We start from the raw sequence: 19,304 nt of genomic DNA on the forward strand, positions 1-19,304 counted from the left end.
TTCATTTCAGTGACGGGGAAGGAAAAAAAAAAAAAAAGACTCAGTTGTATTCCGATTTAATCCCACTTTAATTGACCACATTGTAAAAATTCAACCGCTCACAAATGACCACCTCTTGGCAAAATACACTTCCTAGATCAAACTGGACGTTTTGACATCATCTCCCTCTGATCCCAGATGAGATGTTTCATTATAAACAAAATTTAAAAAAAAATGAAAATCATCTATAAAGAAAAAGGAGACATGTGTGATGCCATTTTCTTCCCCCAAACAAAAGGCATATAAAAAAGGTACTCTTTTCCCGCTCGACTGCTGACCACAGAGGAAGGCGTTCAGTGCGCTTAAAGGCCGTTTTCACTGCTGTCTGTGCGCCTTATGTCCTTGAAAGACCCCGATTGTCCAGATCTTTCACCTAAAGAACAGGAGAACACTTAGCTTAGAAAGTTCTGTTCTGAAACTGATTTTAGATGTTTACACAGTTTAACTTTAAACTGTGGAAAGGTCACTTTATTAAAAAGACAAAAACCAAAAAAAGACCGTCCTCAAACAAACTAATCTTTGAGTGATTTAAAAGGTAAAATCACAAGAATTTGCATTAATCAGTAAACTTAAGCTTTTATAGTTTAGTCATAACATTTCATTAAATTAAAAACAATGTTTACTATAATGTAAGATAAGCATGTGAGAAGCTTGATTCAGTTTTAAGCAATAATTCCCCTCATATTCTAATAATCAGAAAAACAAAGTGATAAAAACTGAAATGAGTAAACCTACAATGGAAACAATCTGGAACCAAACACTCAACATGAAAATACAGAACTATAACAACTGTTATAGAGACAAAGTTAGCTTGTTTACCTTGTATATCCTAACCAGCCAGTGCTCTGTTGTGTAAGCCTCCTCCAGTACATCCAGTTCAAAGTCTTTGTTCCCAATCTCGGCATTCCTCACTCTGTCATAACCAGGTGGGCGCTCTGCAAAAGAGGGAACCAGAATTAATCAGAAAAACCACTGGCTGTGTATTTGTTTTGTTTTTTTAATTTCTGAATCACATTCCTCCAGTTGGAATTTAGGAGGCTCATATAAAGTGATAAATAGATCAGACTAGGGGTAGAAGGTACTAGAAGCACTCACTGGCCTCTGTGTAGACCTGGCCAAAGCGGTAGTAACACATCTTGTACATGAGGCAGTTAAGCAGGACTGGCGAGCCCTCGCGGTCCACCCTGAACTCTCCGGTGGGAGTGTAGTAGTCGTGCTCCTTGATATGCTTGCCGGTGTCTGTACTTCCTCCAATACGGACCATCCACAGAAACTTGTTGATGTCTGTCATGCAAACACATACACCAATTAGAAAGGTGCTCATAACCGTCCAAACAGCAATGTCTTACTTCATGTGCTGAATGTTTAATGAGTTGACAAAAAATGGAACTCCTAAAATTCAATTTCACTTATTTAGAAGCTTAAAAACACAACACCTTACATGCTGCACTAGTTATAAAGTATTAGGCGGCGTACCATCTGAAGAGTAGCCCGTCAGCCCTCCAAAGATGACCAGAACATAACTGACGTCGAGCTCTCTCATAATCTCGTAGGCCCTTTCCTCTGTCGATGCCATGGCCTGCAAAAGAAACGGCAGCATGGTCAGCACAGCAGCATTTCATAGACAATTTCACCTTAAAGGTCACCCAGCTCACCTGTCCAACTCTGGAGATGTGAGTATTGTTCCATGTGTTGTTGTCCACTAGAATGGTTCGATTAGCCATGGCAGTTATCTGATATCCGTAATCCCACCATGACATGACTTTGGCATCCTGGATAGGAAAAATAACACTCAGACACGTAGATGGGAAATCTGATCAAACGGCTGTGACTGCTGATCACTCATGACAACGATCTATAGTTTAATGATCAACCTTTTCTTCCTCACGTGGGATTAACTGACCTCAGGTGTGTTGTGGCGGAGCCAGTAGTAGGCCTCTCTGAAGTCATCAAAGATGATGCGGCTGCCGTCACCTCCACGGGCTGACAGGACAATCGATGGAGAGGAGTAGGCTTCGCTGGTCACCCAGGTAGAGTGGAACGTGTACGTGATGAGGAAGAAAGCCATTACCAGAATCATCCCACTGGCAACCTGGTAGGTTTACACAGACCATGTCAACATGCTTTTATATTCATTATTACTACACTTTATTTGGGATCAGGTAGTTTAAAACCAGGAACTGGGCCACTTAACGGGTAATGGAATAAATTGAGGGAGTGTGAAATAAAGAATGGGAGGAGATTTCTCTGATCTTTGAGTTTTGTCTCAAAGGTGAAAACAGCCAAATACTCAAGTGAGAAAGTGTAGAGAGAACCTTCTAAAGTCTCATTTGTGTGTTTAATTCCCTCTAGTGAGTAACGTTGTTGTTGCACTTATAATTTTTGTGGGAGTGTCTGCATTGCTCTGCAGGCACAAGTAAAATGGAGTGCTTATGTTGACTTGGAGCAAACAAATTTTGAACAACATTTACTGACACTGAGACGCACGAAGGAGGAAACACTGAGTATATACATTTTGTCAACAGCACATCAAGACTGCCAGGATACTAACATTAGCACAAACTAGATGCAATTGCAGCAAATTCCATTTTGTTTTATAGAGGTCTCATCTTTGTGCTGTCAACACACTGAGGTCACACTGCATATTACCATCAAGCAGATCTATCATAGCTGTTGAGATCTGTGTAAATGCATAGTTATATTTCTTGGCAGGTGCAGGTCAGACTGGTGTAGCTTTGCACCCATCGCTACACTGAAAAATCATCTAAATCATGAGGAAGAATCTCAACTAAACACATTTATTTGGTCAAGGTTGTGAACCTTCAACAATGCAGTGTACCTATCCCACAATTGTTTGTAAACCTAACAGTAATTATACAACAATTCACCTTTAAGTGTAGTATCTGTTTCAAGTTGCATGAAATATCAAATACAAGAAGAGAAGAAAAGGTTTGTGTTCTCTTGGACAAGATTTTAAACATGAAAATCAAGACTATAAAACACTGAGCTGAGAGCTTGACAATGATGGATTATTTAAAATAATCAGTAGTTCTTTTTTTTTGTACAGGTTCAACCTGTCCGAATGCACAGATTTCATGTCACAACACGACCATGGCATAACAAAAGTCACTGTCACCACCTTACACAGCAAGCTTATCCTGTCAGCCAACTCACCTCATTTTTGATTGGGTAGGTGGAATCCTGCTGCTTCTTGCTCTTTTTGTCTGGCCGGCTGACGTCCAAATTCTTCATGTAAGTGGTTAGAACCTGGGACACGCCGATGCCTGACAGGATGCACATGACCGGAGCGAGTACCAGCATCAGACGCACCTGAGGAGGAAACAAGCAGTGCAGTTAAAAAAAACAAAAACAACCAACATATGACACAGACGGGGCGCATACAACATCCTAGACACCATTTCTTGTTTGCTTCGGTTACATTTAATGGTGTAAAAGTGATGCTATCAGGTTGCTTTTAAAATCCCAGAAGCAAACAACTGTCTCAGATGGCATGTGTAACACACACACACACACACACGTTTACAGAAAATAAAAGAAGGGCATTTAGGCAGCAGTACCATGACAGCTGAGAAGTACATGCTGGTGACGCCGTACATGATGATGAAGATCCTGGCATCCGACAGGTTGTTAAAACAGTAGTACAGACCGACTGTAAGAAGAGAAAGGTAAACTGGAATGAAATATAGAGTGATTACAGAATATTAAGCCAGTGCTACGCTGTGCTTTTGCTGCCTTGCCTGGGAACATGAAGACTAGGAGCTGCAGATCAAAGTAGTATGAGGACCAGGTGGTAGGCTGGTGCTCGGACACAGAGGCGATGATGGGAATATTGTTCTTGGCATAGGAAGGGTCCAGCAAGGAGTAGAAACGCCCGGTCCACGGAGAGATTTTACCTGACAGAAACGTGCTTATCATGTCACGTCAAAAGCTTTTAGAAAGGTTTTCCCATTCATTACTGTTATTGTTAATCCTCTTACCTGTCAGCATGAGAACAGCACCTACAGACAACAGGATAAAGCCCACCAGAGAGATGACGCTCTTGAACAGCACCTCAAATTGCTGAGCATTGAGTTTGCTGCGCAGGTAGTCCACAAAAGCATGGATCTGGCACAGACCAAACACGCCAAAGGCTGCCATGTGCTCCGATGACTGCACCGGCTGGTAAATGAAAAAAGGGAGACAAGGAACTGAACAGTGTGATACAAAGCAAAGTGAAACTTCTCATCATGAGAATATCACTACTTTTTAATCTTTAACAAAAAACCGTCCTGGAAGGAGGGTGTGTCAGGTGATGAAATGAGATTGTTCTTTTTACCTGGAAACCAACAAAAGAGATTTGCATGGAGAGGATGGTGCCCAGGCAGTAGACTGTGCAGTAAGCCACATATATGCGGTGTGAGAATCGGCCTGTGAGCATCAGAACCAGGACGTGGAGGGGAATAAGGTTGATGAGGAACACGTAGCCACCCCAGGAGGAAACCTAAATGCACACAGAGACCATTTCATGACCAAAGTCACCTCGTAATGCACTCAGTACAACATGCAGATCAGCTGCATCTCCTCACCATGTAGAAGTAAGCCAGCGCACACATGGACGACCAATACACTGAGCCTGTTTTCACAGCCTTGATCCACATGTAGTAGGTCAACAGCATGCAGAAGATGGCAATACCTGAGCAGGGAGGATCATTTTCTTATTATACTGTTTTGCACTTTCGGTGTATATCCTCTAATGCTACAGCTTTACTTTCATTATTGACTGAATATATAACATAGTTTACCAGGGAAAAAGCACTTTCTGACTGATGAATAAAATGAGCAGCCACTGAGTTTCTGTTACCTTCATTATCGTAGGAGCCAGCAACAGAACGAGAGATGTAACCAGGTACCACTGCAATCATGGCAGCTGCCAGGAGCCCAGCACCTGCATCCTGAAGAGACAAAAACACACTTAGTTAAAACTAGTGTAGGTTAACACCACAGTCCTGCAATAAAGAGTCTTTACCATGTTCAGTTTTGTTCTAACAGTCTTAAGCCACTTTCACACACTTTCATTTAAGCTCTGTGGGAGCTTAAGTCTGAGAGGGAGAATGGACCCCCTAATGGTCCTCTACCTAATCACATGAGCCAAGGTGTGAAAATGGGTGTGGGTCACAATCAGCCAAGGTTTTGGGTGAGCTCATTGGGAAACCTGGCCCCACCCTATCATGCGATTTCCTGAGGTCAGATGGCCCAGGATGTGAGTAGGTGTTAAGGCGTCTGGGAAGGATCTCAAAACTGGATTATAGATGGCAGAGAGTTGGTGTCGTAAACCACCGCCTCTGTTTTCCTGTAACATGATTCTTAATGAACAATGTGTCTGTGTTATAGGGTGATTTTCTTTTTACCTTCAGCTCCTTGGTTAAGTGGTACGTGACTATGGCGGTGAATGAGGAGAACAGGGGAGCCAGGAAGACGCAGACATTACGGATGTCAATTGTGATGTGGAAAAAATGTAGGACATGGTACAGGACAGCAGACGTGATCATCAGTCCTGGAGAAAGAAAACAGAAGCACACCATCATAATTTGACGTGAGCCTTCAAAAACTCACGTAACACACAAACTGCTCCACACGACAGGAGAATCTTACGACAATTTATGGTCTTACCCGGATAAATGGTGCCACCAATGATCCTCCCCAGAGGATACCAAGCCCTGTCATCAAACCAGTTGTGAAACTTATAAAATCCTTCTTCTGCCAAGAAGCGGGTGGTACGGTAGTTGAAGTACCTGGTTGTGACATTAAGGTGAAGGTGAGACAGGACTCTTCAGGAGGAAAAACTATTAATGTAATGAATGATGATGCAGACAGTACTTACGGGTCAAACTCATGGATGACACTTTCAAACCTCAACACGGAGAAGAGCCTGGTGGAGAATGCTGAGGAGGGAAAAGAAAGATTACATGGATCATTGTGATGTGTGTGTTGTATAGTGTTGTCCATGCTATCATATTCAGCGAGCAGAGGACTCACAGAGGACAGCGGCCATAGACAGGATCAGTAGCTTCAGCAGCGTGTCCTGTTTCTCATAGGACAAACGCAGGAAGCCCAGCTTGGTCATCTTGGCGAGGTTAGGGAAAGCTACCCGTACTACCTAATGGGAGAAAGACAATGGTTCTAAGCACAATAGAAAAGGCACTACAAATGCACTTTTAGACATATGTTTATGCATGTATAAAAATCCCGCGGAATATGTTTCCAAGTCAGGTTCTAAGAAACAGAATCAGCAATCCAGATGTCAGGAGTTAACTTCCACGTCCAGCCCAACCACATAAGGCCACGCACTAACGTGTGGCGTCACAAAGCAGGAAGTAGACACTCTGGAAACCGTTTGCATGGATTTGTGCCCGTCTATTTCACATGTGCATTAAAAAGGTTTTACGAAAAGTGTCGAACCACTAAGCTCCAACGAGCCCTCATGCTTTCAAGACAGCACCACTATCAGAACGAGCCTCAAGTGCTGACAGCTAACCCACATCACCGAAAGAGCAAATGAACGGCAGCTAATACGGTTAAACCAGATCTCAACAACTGCACATATAAAGTGCATTCAGGCATAGTTGTAGTTTGTGCAGCGTCTTATTGCTAGTTAGCGTCAGGCCGGCTTGCATCCACTTCAAAGTGTGTTAGTTGCTAGGCTAACCTGCTAGCCTCTTTTTAATGAAAACCACAGTCACGCGCCAACTCCCTGGCTTATTTTTTAAAAAGAAGTATCTGCATCTCCTTCATATATAGCAACAGAAAATAAAAACTGGTAGTCCTGGAAAAGCTAACGCTTTTTAATATGTAATCTTCAGACACTTACCCGCTCCGCTCCTGCTACTCACTTTTCACACACAACCCTCACCAAGAGCTAATCCCGCCCCGACTAGAACATACTGCGTGCTTATTGGTTATGTGTCATTCAACGTTTTATTTTCTCGTATCTTATTGGTTCTTTGGATGTCAATCAGATTTTGTTCCTTACCCCGCCGCTGTAGTGTAGTGACGTGTCCTTACCGAGAAAAGAACACAGCCCCCTGTTGGTTGAAAATACTTTCACCTCATTTCGTTGGTGTAGATTCATTCTCATTATTTTTCACGTTGTTTCCTCTTACAAATCAACGTGTTACTTTTGAGTAAAGTTTTTCTTTCTCTCTCTATTAAAATAAAACTGCCCAAAAATAATTAATCCTCCCACTGTATCTTTTGGTGATCAGTTAATCACAGGTCTTTTTTAGCTCAATCAAGTACAAAAGTCCATCTGCATCTGTGTTAAGCCAGTTTTCAAAACATCTCTGATACCTTTCTGTTAGATGCCTGAAACATTTTTTTTTTATCAACCATGAACAATTTGGAGTGCAACCCAAGGACCTAATCTGATTTTCAGTGATATAAATCCTTTATCTATCCTTATCTTTGCAATGCTGAGTTTGAAATGTCGTAGAGAAACAAAAAACACAGAAACACAAGAGCTCAAATATTGAATACTGACCAATTTTATTCAAATTAGAAGTATTACTTTTACAAAACCTCACTCACAAATATCAGTCTGCACAAACACTATGCTCTTCTTACAATAATTGCACACTGTTTAAAATCATGGCCCCGCTCCACATCCACGAGCTCTGATGAGACAAAGGTTGGGGTGGGGTCACTGTGTGGCGCTGGGCTTCTGACTGAACATTCAGGAGGTATTAACATTATGTACAGCACAAATAACCAAACAGCCAATGATATTTGGGGATCAGTTATATTTGCATCAAGCTCTCTTTAAGGTGCAAGGGGCACTACAGCAAGCGAGTCGAGGCTGATCACCCGTCTGTTGTAAAGCTACGAGCTACATGACTCCTTTGTGACAGAGCTTAGCGTTGAAGTGGTCAAAGTAAAGTTAAAGATGCAGCAGTTTGGCAGTGTCGTCTCATCTATCAATACACTAAAAGCTCTAATGAAGCTTGCCCTTTGCCGGTGTAGCCGTGTGTATTGTGACGTTAGACAGCAGAATCCAGACTTTTTATTTTTGGGATGGGACGCAGAGGAACAGTTATGTCAATGCACACAAGTGAATTTCTGGTTGATTTCCGTTACAAAAAGGTCACTCTGCCTTTTAATAGCAGCTCCTGAAACGATGCTTGTACTCTACTGAAAACAAAGCTGTGGGGATTTCAAACTAAAAAGCCTCCCTTTATAACTGTACAAGGTTGCAGACGGGACTGTGAGGAGAGCAGAATTTAATAGAGAAACACGTCCGTGTGCAAGAAAGTGTTGGATCTGTGAGGGAGGAATGTGACTTTTAAGAAAACACACCTGTGCTTTGCTTCTGAACACAAAAAAGCCCCTTCAAAGAGAAAAATATCCTTCTTTAGTCACGTTTGCTTAAAGAAATTAAAACTTTGTGATGTCTTGTGCTGTAATTTATTAAAAGGAGAGTCACTCAAATGGCACATTATGCAAAGAAAGAAAGAAAAGTAAAAAGAAGTCTGGATCTTAGTATTTAAAGTGTTTTGAGTGTGAGGCACAGGTCAGTCGATTTTTGTGTCACACAGAAAAGGTGGATAAAAATGAGTAACTGAGGCGGCACAGATTACACAAAAACATGTAAACCCTTTGTCCTGAACCACATGAACCAGCTGAACTCATCTTCATTAAGGGCGATCCTTCTAGAAAAAGAAAAAAAAAATTTTTTTTCAGTGAAACCGCTTGTTGGTGACTATCCTATCTCCTTCACTGGGTGGGCAGCAGCCTCTGGCGGGTCGGGGAGGTGTGAGGTGTTGACAGCCTCTCTGTGGAGGCAGATGATGTCAGTGATGACTGCAGGTGGACAGTCTTGTGGAAAAGCTTGTTGCTGATCAGCACGACCAGGGAGAAGAGACGCAGTTGGAAGTGGCTGGAAGAGTGAAATCGACATCAGTCACTTGTGAAATAGATCCTTTTATTTATTGTTCTTACAGTGTGTTGTTGGACACTCACTACAGCTTTGTTGGTGTCTTTGCCTCATTAGCACTGATGATGAACAGAGGGAAAAGGATGGAGAACAAGCAACCGCTGCATAGGAAACAAAGATAGCATTTAAAAACCATTAAAAACAGAGCAGAAGGTCCAAATTCCAGATTCCTCTCTATTAGAAAGTTCTGACATGTTTGTGACCATTCACTATATTTATTTATAACTAATTACTCCTTTGTAATATATTGTAATTATAAATAGTGGAGTTCCTCTCCTTCTCAAAGTGAAGGGGATGAGCAGACTGTTTCCTGATGAAGCTCAGGAAGCTTTAATGAGTGCAGCAGGATGGTGGAGATCTACCAGTCTGTGGTAGCGAGTTACATCTGTTTTGCTGTTATATGCTGGGGAGAAGGGTCAGCAACAGACCCAGAGATGCTGGAACCATCACTGACCAGAATCTGGAGGCGTTTGAGTCAGTGAGGTTTAGGAGGTCGCTGAACAAACTGCTCTCCATCATGGACAGCCCATCTCTATTGCGCACTTCTGAGGCAGCACAGCTCCATCTCCCTCAGAATAATTCAACAGCGTTGCCATAAAGAACACTTCAGGAAATCATTCCTATCATTATCTATAAAACTGTACAGTAACTCCTCCTTGTTACGTGTGAACACACCTGCCAGGCATCAGTGTGGACTCTGATGTTTGCTATTTGTCACTGCCATACTCTGATGGAGATGAGACAGCATAAAGGGTGGAGGTAGAAAACTTGTCCCGGTGGTGCTCAAGAAATAACCCAAAGCTGAACGTCCTTAAAACATAAGAACTCATAATGAACTTCAGGAGACACAGACAGGTCCACCTCTCATTATAAACGCAGAACAGGCGGAATCTGTCTCCACCTTCAGTTTTCTGGGCACGCCACATCTCCGCTGATCTGATCTGGACCCACAACACCAACGCGCTGGTAAAGAAGGCCCAACAGCAGCTGCACTTCCTCCTGTCCTGAGGAAGAATAACCTGGACCAGAAGCTGCTGCTGGCCTTCACCGCTCCTCAGTGGAGAGCGTGCTCTCCTACTGCCTGGGTGTTTGGTACACAGGGGACAATAATGAGAACAGGACGGCTGTACTGAGGGTAATTAACACTGCCCTAAAAATCACTGGCTGCCCTCAGCCACCCCTGGAGGCCATCACCAGATCCTCCTGTCTCAGGAAAACCAGGGCCATCCCACGTGACCCCTTGCACCCCTCCCAACAACTGTTTGACTCGCTGGTCGGCACCTCAGGTCAATCAGGTCCCACACCTCCACTCTCATAAACAGCTTCTTCCCCTGAGCCATTCGGACTGTTAACAAACACTATCCCCCCACCCTCTTCACCAGTCGGAGCCATGGTCTTAGTAACCCCCATCACTCAGGCCACTCACATACGGACTCTCTACTCAGACCAAGTCCTTTGCACCTACTTCTGAGCACTTTGTTCTCCAATATGTGCCTTTCATTAGTTTTGAATATATTTCTGTAGAAATATATTCAAAACACACACACACACACACACACACACACACACACACACACACACACACACACACACACACACACACACACACAGTGGGGCAAAAAAGTATTTAGTCAGCCACCGATTGTGCAAGTTCCCCCACTTAAAATGATGACAGAGGTCAGTAATTTGCACCAGAGGTACACTTCAACTGTGAGAGACAGAATGTGAAAAAAAATCCATGAATCCACATGGTAGGATTAGTAAAGAATTTATTCGTAAATCAGGGTGGAAAATAAGTATTTGGTCAATAACAAAAATACAACTCAATACTTTGTAACATAACCTTTGTTGGCAATAACAGAGGTCAAACGTTTACTATAGGTCTTTACCAGGTTTGCACACACAGTAGCTGGTATTTTGGCCCATTCCTCCATGCAGATCTTCTCGAGAGCAGTGATGTTTTGGGGCTGTGGCCGAGCAACACGGACTTTCAACTCCCGCCACAGATTTTCTATGGGGTTGAGGTCTGGAGACTGGCTAGGCCACTCCAGGACTTTCAAATGCTTCTTACGGAGCCACTCCTTTGTTGCCCGGGCGGTGTGTTTTGGATCATTGTCATGTTGGAAGACCCAGCCTCGTTTCATCTTCAAAGTTCTCACTGATGGAAGGAGGTTTTGGCTCAAAATCTCACGATACATGGCCCCATTCATTCTGTCCTTAACACGGATCAGTCGTCCTGTCCCCTTGGCAGAAAAACAGCCCCGTAGCATGATGTTTCCACCCCCATGCTTCACAGTAGGTATGGTGTTCTTGGGATGCAACTCAGTATTCTTCTTCCTCCAAACACGACGAGTTGAGTTTATACCAAAAAGTTCTACTTTGGTTTCATCTGACCACATGACATTCTCCCAATCCTCTGCTGTATCATCCATGTGCTCTCTGGCAAACTTCAGACGGGCCTGGACATGCACTGGCTTCAGCAGCGGAACACGTCTGGCACTGCGGGATTTGATTCCCTGCCGTTGTAGTGTGTTACTGATGGTGACCTTTGTTACTTTGGTCCCAGCTCTCTGCAGGTCATTCACCAGGTCCCCCCGTGTGGTTCTGGGATCTTTGCTCACCGTTCTCATGATCATTTTGACCCCACGGGATGAGATCTTGCGTGGAGCCCCAGATCGAGGGAGATTATCAGTGGTCTTGTATGTCTTCCATTTTCTGATGATTGCTCCCACAGTTGATTTTTTCACACCAAGCTGCTTGCCTATTGTAGATTCACTCTTCCCAGTCTGGTGCAGGTCTACAATACTTTTCCTGGTGTCCTTCGAAAGCTCTTTGGTCTTGGCCATGGCGGAGTTTGGAGTCTGACTGTTTGAGGCTGTGGACAGGTGTCTTTTATACAGATGATGAGTTCAAACAGGTGCCATTCATACAGGTAACGAGTGGGGGACAGAAAAGCTTCTTACAGAAGACGTTACAGGTCTGTGAGAGCCAGAGATTTTCCATGTTTGAGGTGACCAAATACTTATTTTCCACCCTAATTTACGAATAAATTCTTTACAAATCCTACCATGTGGATTCATGGATTTTTTTTTTTCACATTCTGTCTCTCACAGTTGAAGTGTACCTCTGGTGCAAATTACTGACCTCTGTCATCATTTTAAGTGGGGGAACTTGCACAATCGGTGGCTGACTAAATACTTTTTTGCCCCACTGTATATATAAAGTGTAATAAAAAAAACATGACTGGAAAATGGACCACAAACAAAATAATACTTGTAATAATGATCACAAAAAAATCACGCAGTGTTAACCTGATGATGTATGATGAGGGCATGGCAGTCAGCAGAGCCATGGGTAAGCCGAAGCCAAAGTAATATGGCCAGTTCCTCTCAATGTTGGACAGCCGCTGGTGCATCTCGATGCCTTAGACAAACACAAAAAAACACATCGTTTAGAGCATAGGTGTCAAACTCTGGCCCGCGGGCCAAATTTGGCCCACAGCCTAATTACATTTGGCCCGCGAAGCCATACCAAATTACTATTAGAGCTGGCCTACTGGTATTATACAGCTAATATATATATTGTTTAGTATTAAGCTTTGCTTGTTCCATATTCAGTTTTTCAGCAAAACTTGTTTGAGTACATAAGAAAAGATTCATTCTTACATCTGGAGGAAGATTTTTTTTTCAATAAATATTAATGTTAGCCTGCGACTTTGTTCCATTTTGAATTTTGGCCCACTGTGTATTTGAGTTTGACACCCCTGGTTTAGAGGTTCCCATTGAATTCAGATGAGTCTGTGTCTGTATAGAAGCTGACAGAGGACTCACCATGGTTGAACCAGCGATACTCAAAGCAGTACAGGGAGTAGAGCAGAGACATGTGGAGGAGGCTAACCATCTGTCCAATAGCATCGATGGGGAAGAGACTAACGATCATACCCTGGAGGACCACAAAAATACACACAGCGACACTCGTTGGAATAAAGTGAGAAACACAGGCAGCTATGCAGATTTATTTTAAAGAAAGGATAAAATGTACCTGAATGAGGAAGAGCGCCTGGAGGAGGAGGTTAAAAAGCATGTCTGCGATGATCTTACTGACGCTGGGGAATGGCTGAGCTTTACAGCCAGACACTTCAAATGCAAGGTCAGCTATGTCCTATAACACAGAGCAACGTAATGATATCAGTGTCACTGCAGCCAAACAGGACGTATAACTGCTTTTAACTCTGTAATGGACATCTGACCCTGCTGGGGAAATGTTTTCCAGTTCTTATTTTCGAATATCATCCTCTCAAAATAACCACAACAACAAATGTTTGTCAGAAGTTCATCGACAGGTCTGAGGTTTTGTGCTTTGGCATTATCGTGCTGAAAACAGCCCGGTCTTGTTTGACAAAGATGCCCTTTTTTAAGATCTTAATAGAATGCTCATTTCACATTGATTTTCAGCCTTGTATATTGTGCACAAAGACTTGAATTAATAGAGGGAATATTTGAATAATATTATGTGCCATATTATTTTACATCCCATAGTGCTTCTGCTTTCTCCTGTCTCTTCATGTATCACCCTTTCTGCAGCTCTGTGATTGAGCACAGTTGGTTTCCACTTGCTCATCAGAGTCAGGAGTATGAGACCGATGAGAGTCGCCGGCAGCACCAGTGGGCCATTTCTCTGACAGTGTGTGGCACTGTGCTTGTTCCATCAGCCAGAAGAAGGGTGTGTGATTAGCCCTTTCTTGTGGAGGCAGGGTGATTAATCTGTTTTAACCATTAAAAAATACTTTACAATATTTTCGGTTTTCTGTTGTTAGTGTGGTAGTCACAAATTGATTCATATTCAGTTAGATCAAAGACATGATGCACACATGCCACTAGGTTCTGCTGAATCGGTGAGTGCTCTGGAGACCTCTTTCCTTTCCCTGGCTCATCTGCTCCTACGTGTGGAAATCACACCTGATGATGAGCTGGTAGTCTCCTCTGGTGGTCAGCAGTGTGGTGTGTTGGATGTGCTACTTCTGGTGTTGGGTTGATTAAAGTTATTTTTTTAAGCTGTGGGACCCTAGCATAAACCAATCACGACTTTCTTTACTGTGAGAAACATTATTCTGTAACCGTATGGTTGAGTTATTAAAAATCACGACCCCATTCTAACTTACCAGGATGCTCTGTTACACTTACTTATCTCTTGCTAAAGAACATAGTTATGAGGTGCACACAGCATTGCATAACTTCAGGGGTTTTTTATTACAACATTTTTTAGTTTGTAATAGTTGCTTTTATAATTTGCAAATAATCATATTTAGCTTTTATTTCCATTTTACACAATATCCAAATTTGTATTAAAAATAGTTGTACAGGAAGGACACCAAAAATTTAACCTTAGACTGTTTCTGTATAATTAAACGTCACATATGGCCTCATCCATGAATAGAAGCAACATCTGTGTCTACAGCTTCTTTATTAATAAAGCGCTGCAATACCATCTAACAGCTGACTTTATTAAACACCAATGTTCCCTCTAATTTTTCATGTGTCTGAGCGAACACACAAACTCCCTGAGCGGACACTTGGACCACTGTGAGCAACAGCAGACGTGTGCACTTTTTCCGTCAGTTGTTCCGTCTGTCCTGCTCACATCTCCAATGGTTGTACACGTTGTCATTAACGTGGCTTCACTCCACATCAGCCACTTTGCTAAAACACCGGCGTCGGCACATAAGGACGCTGTCATAGCCTGTCAACCACGTTGATTAGCTGCGTATATACGAATGTGAATCGCATTATTGGCTGGATTATGGGATAAGGTGGCATCGTTGTAATCCCATACGGGAGCAGCCAGTCACTGACTAACACTGCAAAACAGAATTGTTAAAGTTTTAATTTTAATTTCAATTCAGGTTAGATTTTTTTTTGTGTGCAACGCAGATTTTCTGTGCGCAGAGACGTGCCAGCAGTGCGCAATTGTGCACACGCGCAGTTTAGAGGGAACATTATTAAACACCCCTTCTTCTCTGTATCCTCTGTCTTTCTTTACATTTTGGGGCTATTTCTGATGAGAGAGCAGTCTGAACTATTGCAAAGGAAGAGTCAGCAGCCCTTGAGGCAGCGCTGGCTTTATAAATCTCAGCAGTTGACACTGATTCAGTATAGTCTACTGCGCTGTGAGCTAAAGTGGAATGCTACTACAGAAAATCGTACACCAGAAGTAATAACAGTCTCCGATGCCTGAAGGGGACAAAAAAAGTTACCATCTCGTGTGCATGGCGTGGAAGTCTGATTTTAAAGAAGGGCCTGACCTGGAACCAGATGGCATTGACAATCTTGCTGAGGACAAACAAGGGGAGGACCCAGAGAGCACTGAAGACGGACGTCAGGATGAACTCTAACCAGGACCACACACTGCCATGGAGGGAGGGGTCACCTGGAGTAAAAACAGCTTTGTTAATTATCTGCTTCCCGTAACACACCGGAAAACTTGGTCCAGATTGAGCAGCAGCCATACATACCAATGATTTTTGCCGTGAGAGCCTGCAGGAGTGGAATAAACACCCGGTAAAAGAGAAACAGACTGAGCTGAGAAGAGAAAGAGAAATACCTTTGTTATTCTTTAACTTGTGCTTCCCTGCATAGCGTGGTTGTTTAACTTTGGTATTCAGCTTTGATACTTTAGTGGATAATGATGTTTCACATTTGAGGCAGTAACAGTTTAAGCTTACCCAGAACACTCCTCCATTCCAGGCACAGCATTGAAAAATCCTGCTGGCTACTTTGGGATCACTAGAAAAAAAATGAACAACACTAATGTTTCACTTTCGCATGACTTGATTTCATTGCTTCTAAACAAACTCCTGAGAACTGTCAGCGTGCTGCAGTTTGCAGGGTGGATATGATGATGGCCCCAACTAGATAACATATTGTAATTCACACATTATTATATTTACTAGTGAAGAAAACAAAATGCGACCAAAATGTGTTCGGGTGCTTACTTGTCCGGTTTGCGCTCCTCACTCTGTGCCCGTCTCTGTGCCAGGGCCCCGCTGGCCCTTCTCCTCCGCTGCTCTTCCCTTTTCTGCTGGATACGAGCATCCAGCTTGGAGATTGTTCCAATCCCCAATATGGAGTCCTTGATCCCCTGTAGAGCATAAATACAAAAAGAGACAGTCGGAGCATTTCTACAAGTCTTAAATCTTCTCTGTAATGAATGATCCCCGTGAGGTCAGTAAAGAACATTTGACATTATTTCAAAGACAAATATTATTTCTGGAGGCTCTTGAAGTAACCCGGACACGTTCAGGCTGCACAGGTTCAAAGTATGGCTTAATAACACCGTCACTGGAGCCCAGCTGTAGTTACAGTAGTGCCAACTGTGCTTTGCATGGTCATGGCCACACATCTTAATCTTTGAAGTCAAACACTGTCAGTCTCATGGCCATGCAGTCTGGTTTTACCAACATTTGTAAAAGAATGAGTCATTCTAAAGACCTTACTGAATAATGCCTAAACATTGCCAATGATCTGCTGAATCAGTAACTGCAGAGCAACATCCACCTCTGGCATTAACATCAGCTCAAACTGTGTGATGCAAGCTTCATTGCATGCATTTCCATGGGTGAGCTGATGATGTCCTGATTTGACCAATGCCTGGGGTTTTAGGTTTTGTGAAGCCAGCTAATCCACAGAAAACCTGGCTTTGATGAACTTGCTTCACAGTAAAGCTCTTTAGAGAAACATATGCAAACATTATTGTGTCTTTGGAGGTTTTGTCTGGTTGAGTTTCTCTTCTTCTTACACTTCAGTCACAGATTCAATTTCTGATGAGTATTTCTATGCACTCAGTGAGTGCTGAAACTGGAAACAACCTCGTGTTTGCACAGATGCATGGACACAGCAGAGGTTTCAACACAGTTTCTGCTGCATGGAGGCACCTCTCTCTGCTCGTTATGTCCCTACTGTGGATCCACATTGTGAATTAGCGTGACATTTGTTGAGTAGAGAAGCTGTTCATTTTGGCTCTGCACTGGACCGTTACTGAAGCATTAATGATGTTAAACAGTGTAACTTAAGAGGCAAAAAAGCTCTTTAAACTTAGAGCAAAGTTTCCAAACTTGTGAAATTGTTTTTATTGAATATGACTTGTGTTTCTGTACAAGCAGTTTTTCTGTCCCAGTGGCCACTGAAATGATCGCTCGACTTTTATTTAGAAAGAGACTTAAAAATGAGAGTCTGGGCTTATTCCAAGATGTCGGCTGCCAAGTTTCAAAACTGGCTACTCGCAGAACTTTAACATCCAAAACTCTGACACCAAATGGATGGAACATACTATCTACATTAAGATTGCTAAATCATGTGTATGTCACAGAAATCAGTCAGAATTACGATCTTCAGCTCGCTCTTTCTACTGTTTCAACCAGCAGGGCTGAATGGGTCCATTGTTTTGAATGTTTCTGTTTCAGTTTGCATACACTACATACTTGCACATTATGTCATAAATTATTTATGAGTGCAGTGTCTTTGTGTTTGCTAACCGTCGCAACATCGCGGAGGAAAGCCCTGACGCTGTCTGTCATCTCTGCACCAGCTGCAGATCCATCAACTGCAGAAGGAGGGGGGGCTGGTGACCTGGTGGTCCGCTCTCATGGCAGGGAGGGGCTCACCCAGTAACCTGCAACAAACCAAAACCCAAGGAAACAAAGTGAGGGGCTGAATGGAAAACCTTCAACCTTTGAAATGCAGATGCTAACAGCTCTTGCTACTTGCTTTGCTAAGACACACAACTGCTTGAAGACCTATTTTCTTGTGATTTTTGTTAACTCAACTGTCACATAATATTTAATGTTTTTACCTCTTCAATGAATCAGCTACCTGTATAACAAGCTTATCATTTGGCTTTTACAAACAGTAGCCTTTCTAAACCTGGTAGTTTTCCATGCACATCCATAAAAATAAACCTCCATTAGTTTGTGTTTTACATACATCAGAAAAAGCCTTCTAATACTAAGAAAGTTCAACAATACAATGTTTGGCAAATTCTCTCAGAGTTTTGATATTTGGTCACCGTTTTTAGTGTTTCACAAGCTGATGATGATGTAAGTCTTTATTTTAAAAACCATTATCAGCAACATTTGACATATAGATATCTATATCTATATAGATATAGATATATATCTTTCTAAAAATACTTGTCCGCACACTAAACACGTGCTCTTACAGAATACCTAACGAGTTTCATATAGATCACAACTTAATAACTTCTGGACAAAATCTATCAGCATCTAATGCCTTGCTAAGAGAAGCAAAGCTTATGTGCGTTTCATAAACGCTGCTATCGTCTTATTTGTTGCATGGTGACATTATACACCAGCGATGTCCTCTCCTTTGTCTTAAGATGCAAACGTTTGTCCACCTATTGTCTCTGTGCGATACTGTTTTATTCAACGCTAGCAAGCTGACTCAGTGGGTTAGCGCAAAAAAGATGATAACACACACTCAGGCTAACTGGCTCATTGTGGTCTGCTTAAAAATCCTCTAAAACTGGCATAATCTCATATATAGAGTTCAGCATGTTGACTATGGCCCTGTAATCGATGACTTTCGCTTCTTTAGTGTTCAACTAGCTTGTCTGTTTGTGATGCTAGCTAAATTATCGCTCAACAACTAATTTAACTGTAGACTTTTTCTTCCTGCTAACGTCCATACAAATGATTAACAGACAGATAGAGCACACATTTAACAAAGGTCTGGTGCTTACCTCATGCGACAGCCACGGTGTTACAATAGCTTGGGAAATTCTTTCTTTCTCTTCCTTAATGTAAACACAACAAACAGCATACAGCCACTGCCAGCAGCTAGGGCCGTGGAAAACAAATTGCGCAAGCTCCAACCTCGAAGGAGCATGGGAAGCGTAGTCCTCAATACTGGAAGGCGAAGACAGAAAGTGGAGTAAAAGCTCATTAAAATGCTAAGGGGTGTGTCCACTTTATGACGCATGTGTCGAGCATTCATTACGTATTTATAATAAGTTTATAATAATTTATAATAAGTTATTAAGACGACGATGTTATATGATTGTGAGAGAAGCTAGATAGCTTTGTTAGCTTTGTTATAAGGTTGCAGAATTAAGTTTTGCTGTGTTGCTATCGGCTCACGATGGAATAAAAGGAAATAAATTTAGAACATATCCACATGCAACTGCAGCAGGTAGTGAATAAAGCAACGATTAGCATGACAAGATAAATGGAATTTTTAAATCTCACACGCAAAGTACGTGGTGTTAG

At 42.4% G+C, this 19,304-nt stretch overlaps 2 protein-coding genes across 3 annotated transcripts; both read right to left on the reverse strand.

The window, feature by feature from the left end:
• Nucleotides 1-40: 40 nt before the first annotated feature.
• Nucleotides 41-7,002, reverse strand: stt3a (STT3 oligosaccharyltransferase complex catalytic subunit A). 2 transcript variants are annotated; one of them, XM_085288185.1, is made up of 18 exons: nucleotides 6,908-7,002; nucleotides 6,076-6,196; nucleotides 5,921-5,981; nucleotides 5,710-5,831; nucleotides 5,448-5,593; nucleotides 4,901-4,991; nucleotides 4,626-4,732; nucleotides 4,376-4,540; nucleotides 4,038-4,218; nucleotides 3,798-3,953; nucleotides 3,618-3,709; nucleotides 3,214-3,369; nucleotides 1,943-2,131; nucleotides 1,695-1,811; nucleotides 1,516-1,618; nucleotides 1,135-1,323; nucleotides 859-974; nucleotides 41-412 (listed from the first exon to the last, which is right to left on the reverse strand). In XM_085288185.1, exons 2-18 carry the CDS (start codon nucleotides 6,161-6,163, stop codon nucleotides 374-376), a joined length of 2,118 nt encoding a protein of 705 aa, XP_085144311.1. In that variant the 5' UTR covers nucleotides 6,164-6,196; nucleotides 6,908-7,002; the 3' UTR covers nucleotides 41-373. The 2 variants fall into 2 exon arrangements, with proteins under 2 accessions (XP_085144311.1, XP_085144312.1); XM_085288186.1 differs by lacking the exon at nucleotides 6,908-7,002 and adding an exon at nucleotides 6,746-6,768.
• A 562-nt stretch (nucleotides 7,003-7,564) lies between these two features.
• On the reverse strand, nucleotides 7,565-18,934 carry ei24 (EI24 autophagy associated transmembrane protein). The gene is made up of 11 exons (XM_085288187.1): nucleotides 18,779-18,934; nucleotides 17,556-17,692; nucleotides 16,017-16,162; nucleotides 15,747-15,807; nucleotides 15,537-15,603; nucleotides 15,327-15,451; nucleotides 13,067-13,186; nucleotides 12,856-12,967; nucleotides 12,337-12,448; nucleotides 9,052-9,126; nucleotides 7,565-8,968 (listed from the first exon to the last, which is right to left on the reverse strand). The coding sequence occupies exons 2-11, from the start codon at nucleotides 17,595-17,597 to the stop codon at nucleotides 8,806-8,808; spliced, it is 1,023 nt and encodes a 340-aa protein (XP_085144313.1). The 5' UTR covers nucleotides 17,598-17,692; nucleotides 18,779-18,934; the 3' UTR covers nucleotides 7,565-8,805.
• Nucleotides 18,935-19,304: the final 370 nt, after the last annotated feature.

The sequence above is a fragment of the Mchenga conophoros genome, linkage group LG10 (genome assembly GCF_057382185.1).
Source record: "Mchenga conophoros isolate Kocher_MC1m ecotype Shallow Benthic linkage group LG10, M_conophoros_male_GT1.1, whole genome shotgun sequence".
NCBI classification, from domain to species: domain Eukaryota; kingdom Metazoa; phylum Chordata; class Actinopteri; order Cichliformes; family Cichlidae; genus Mchenga; species Mchenga conophoros.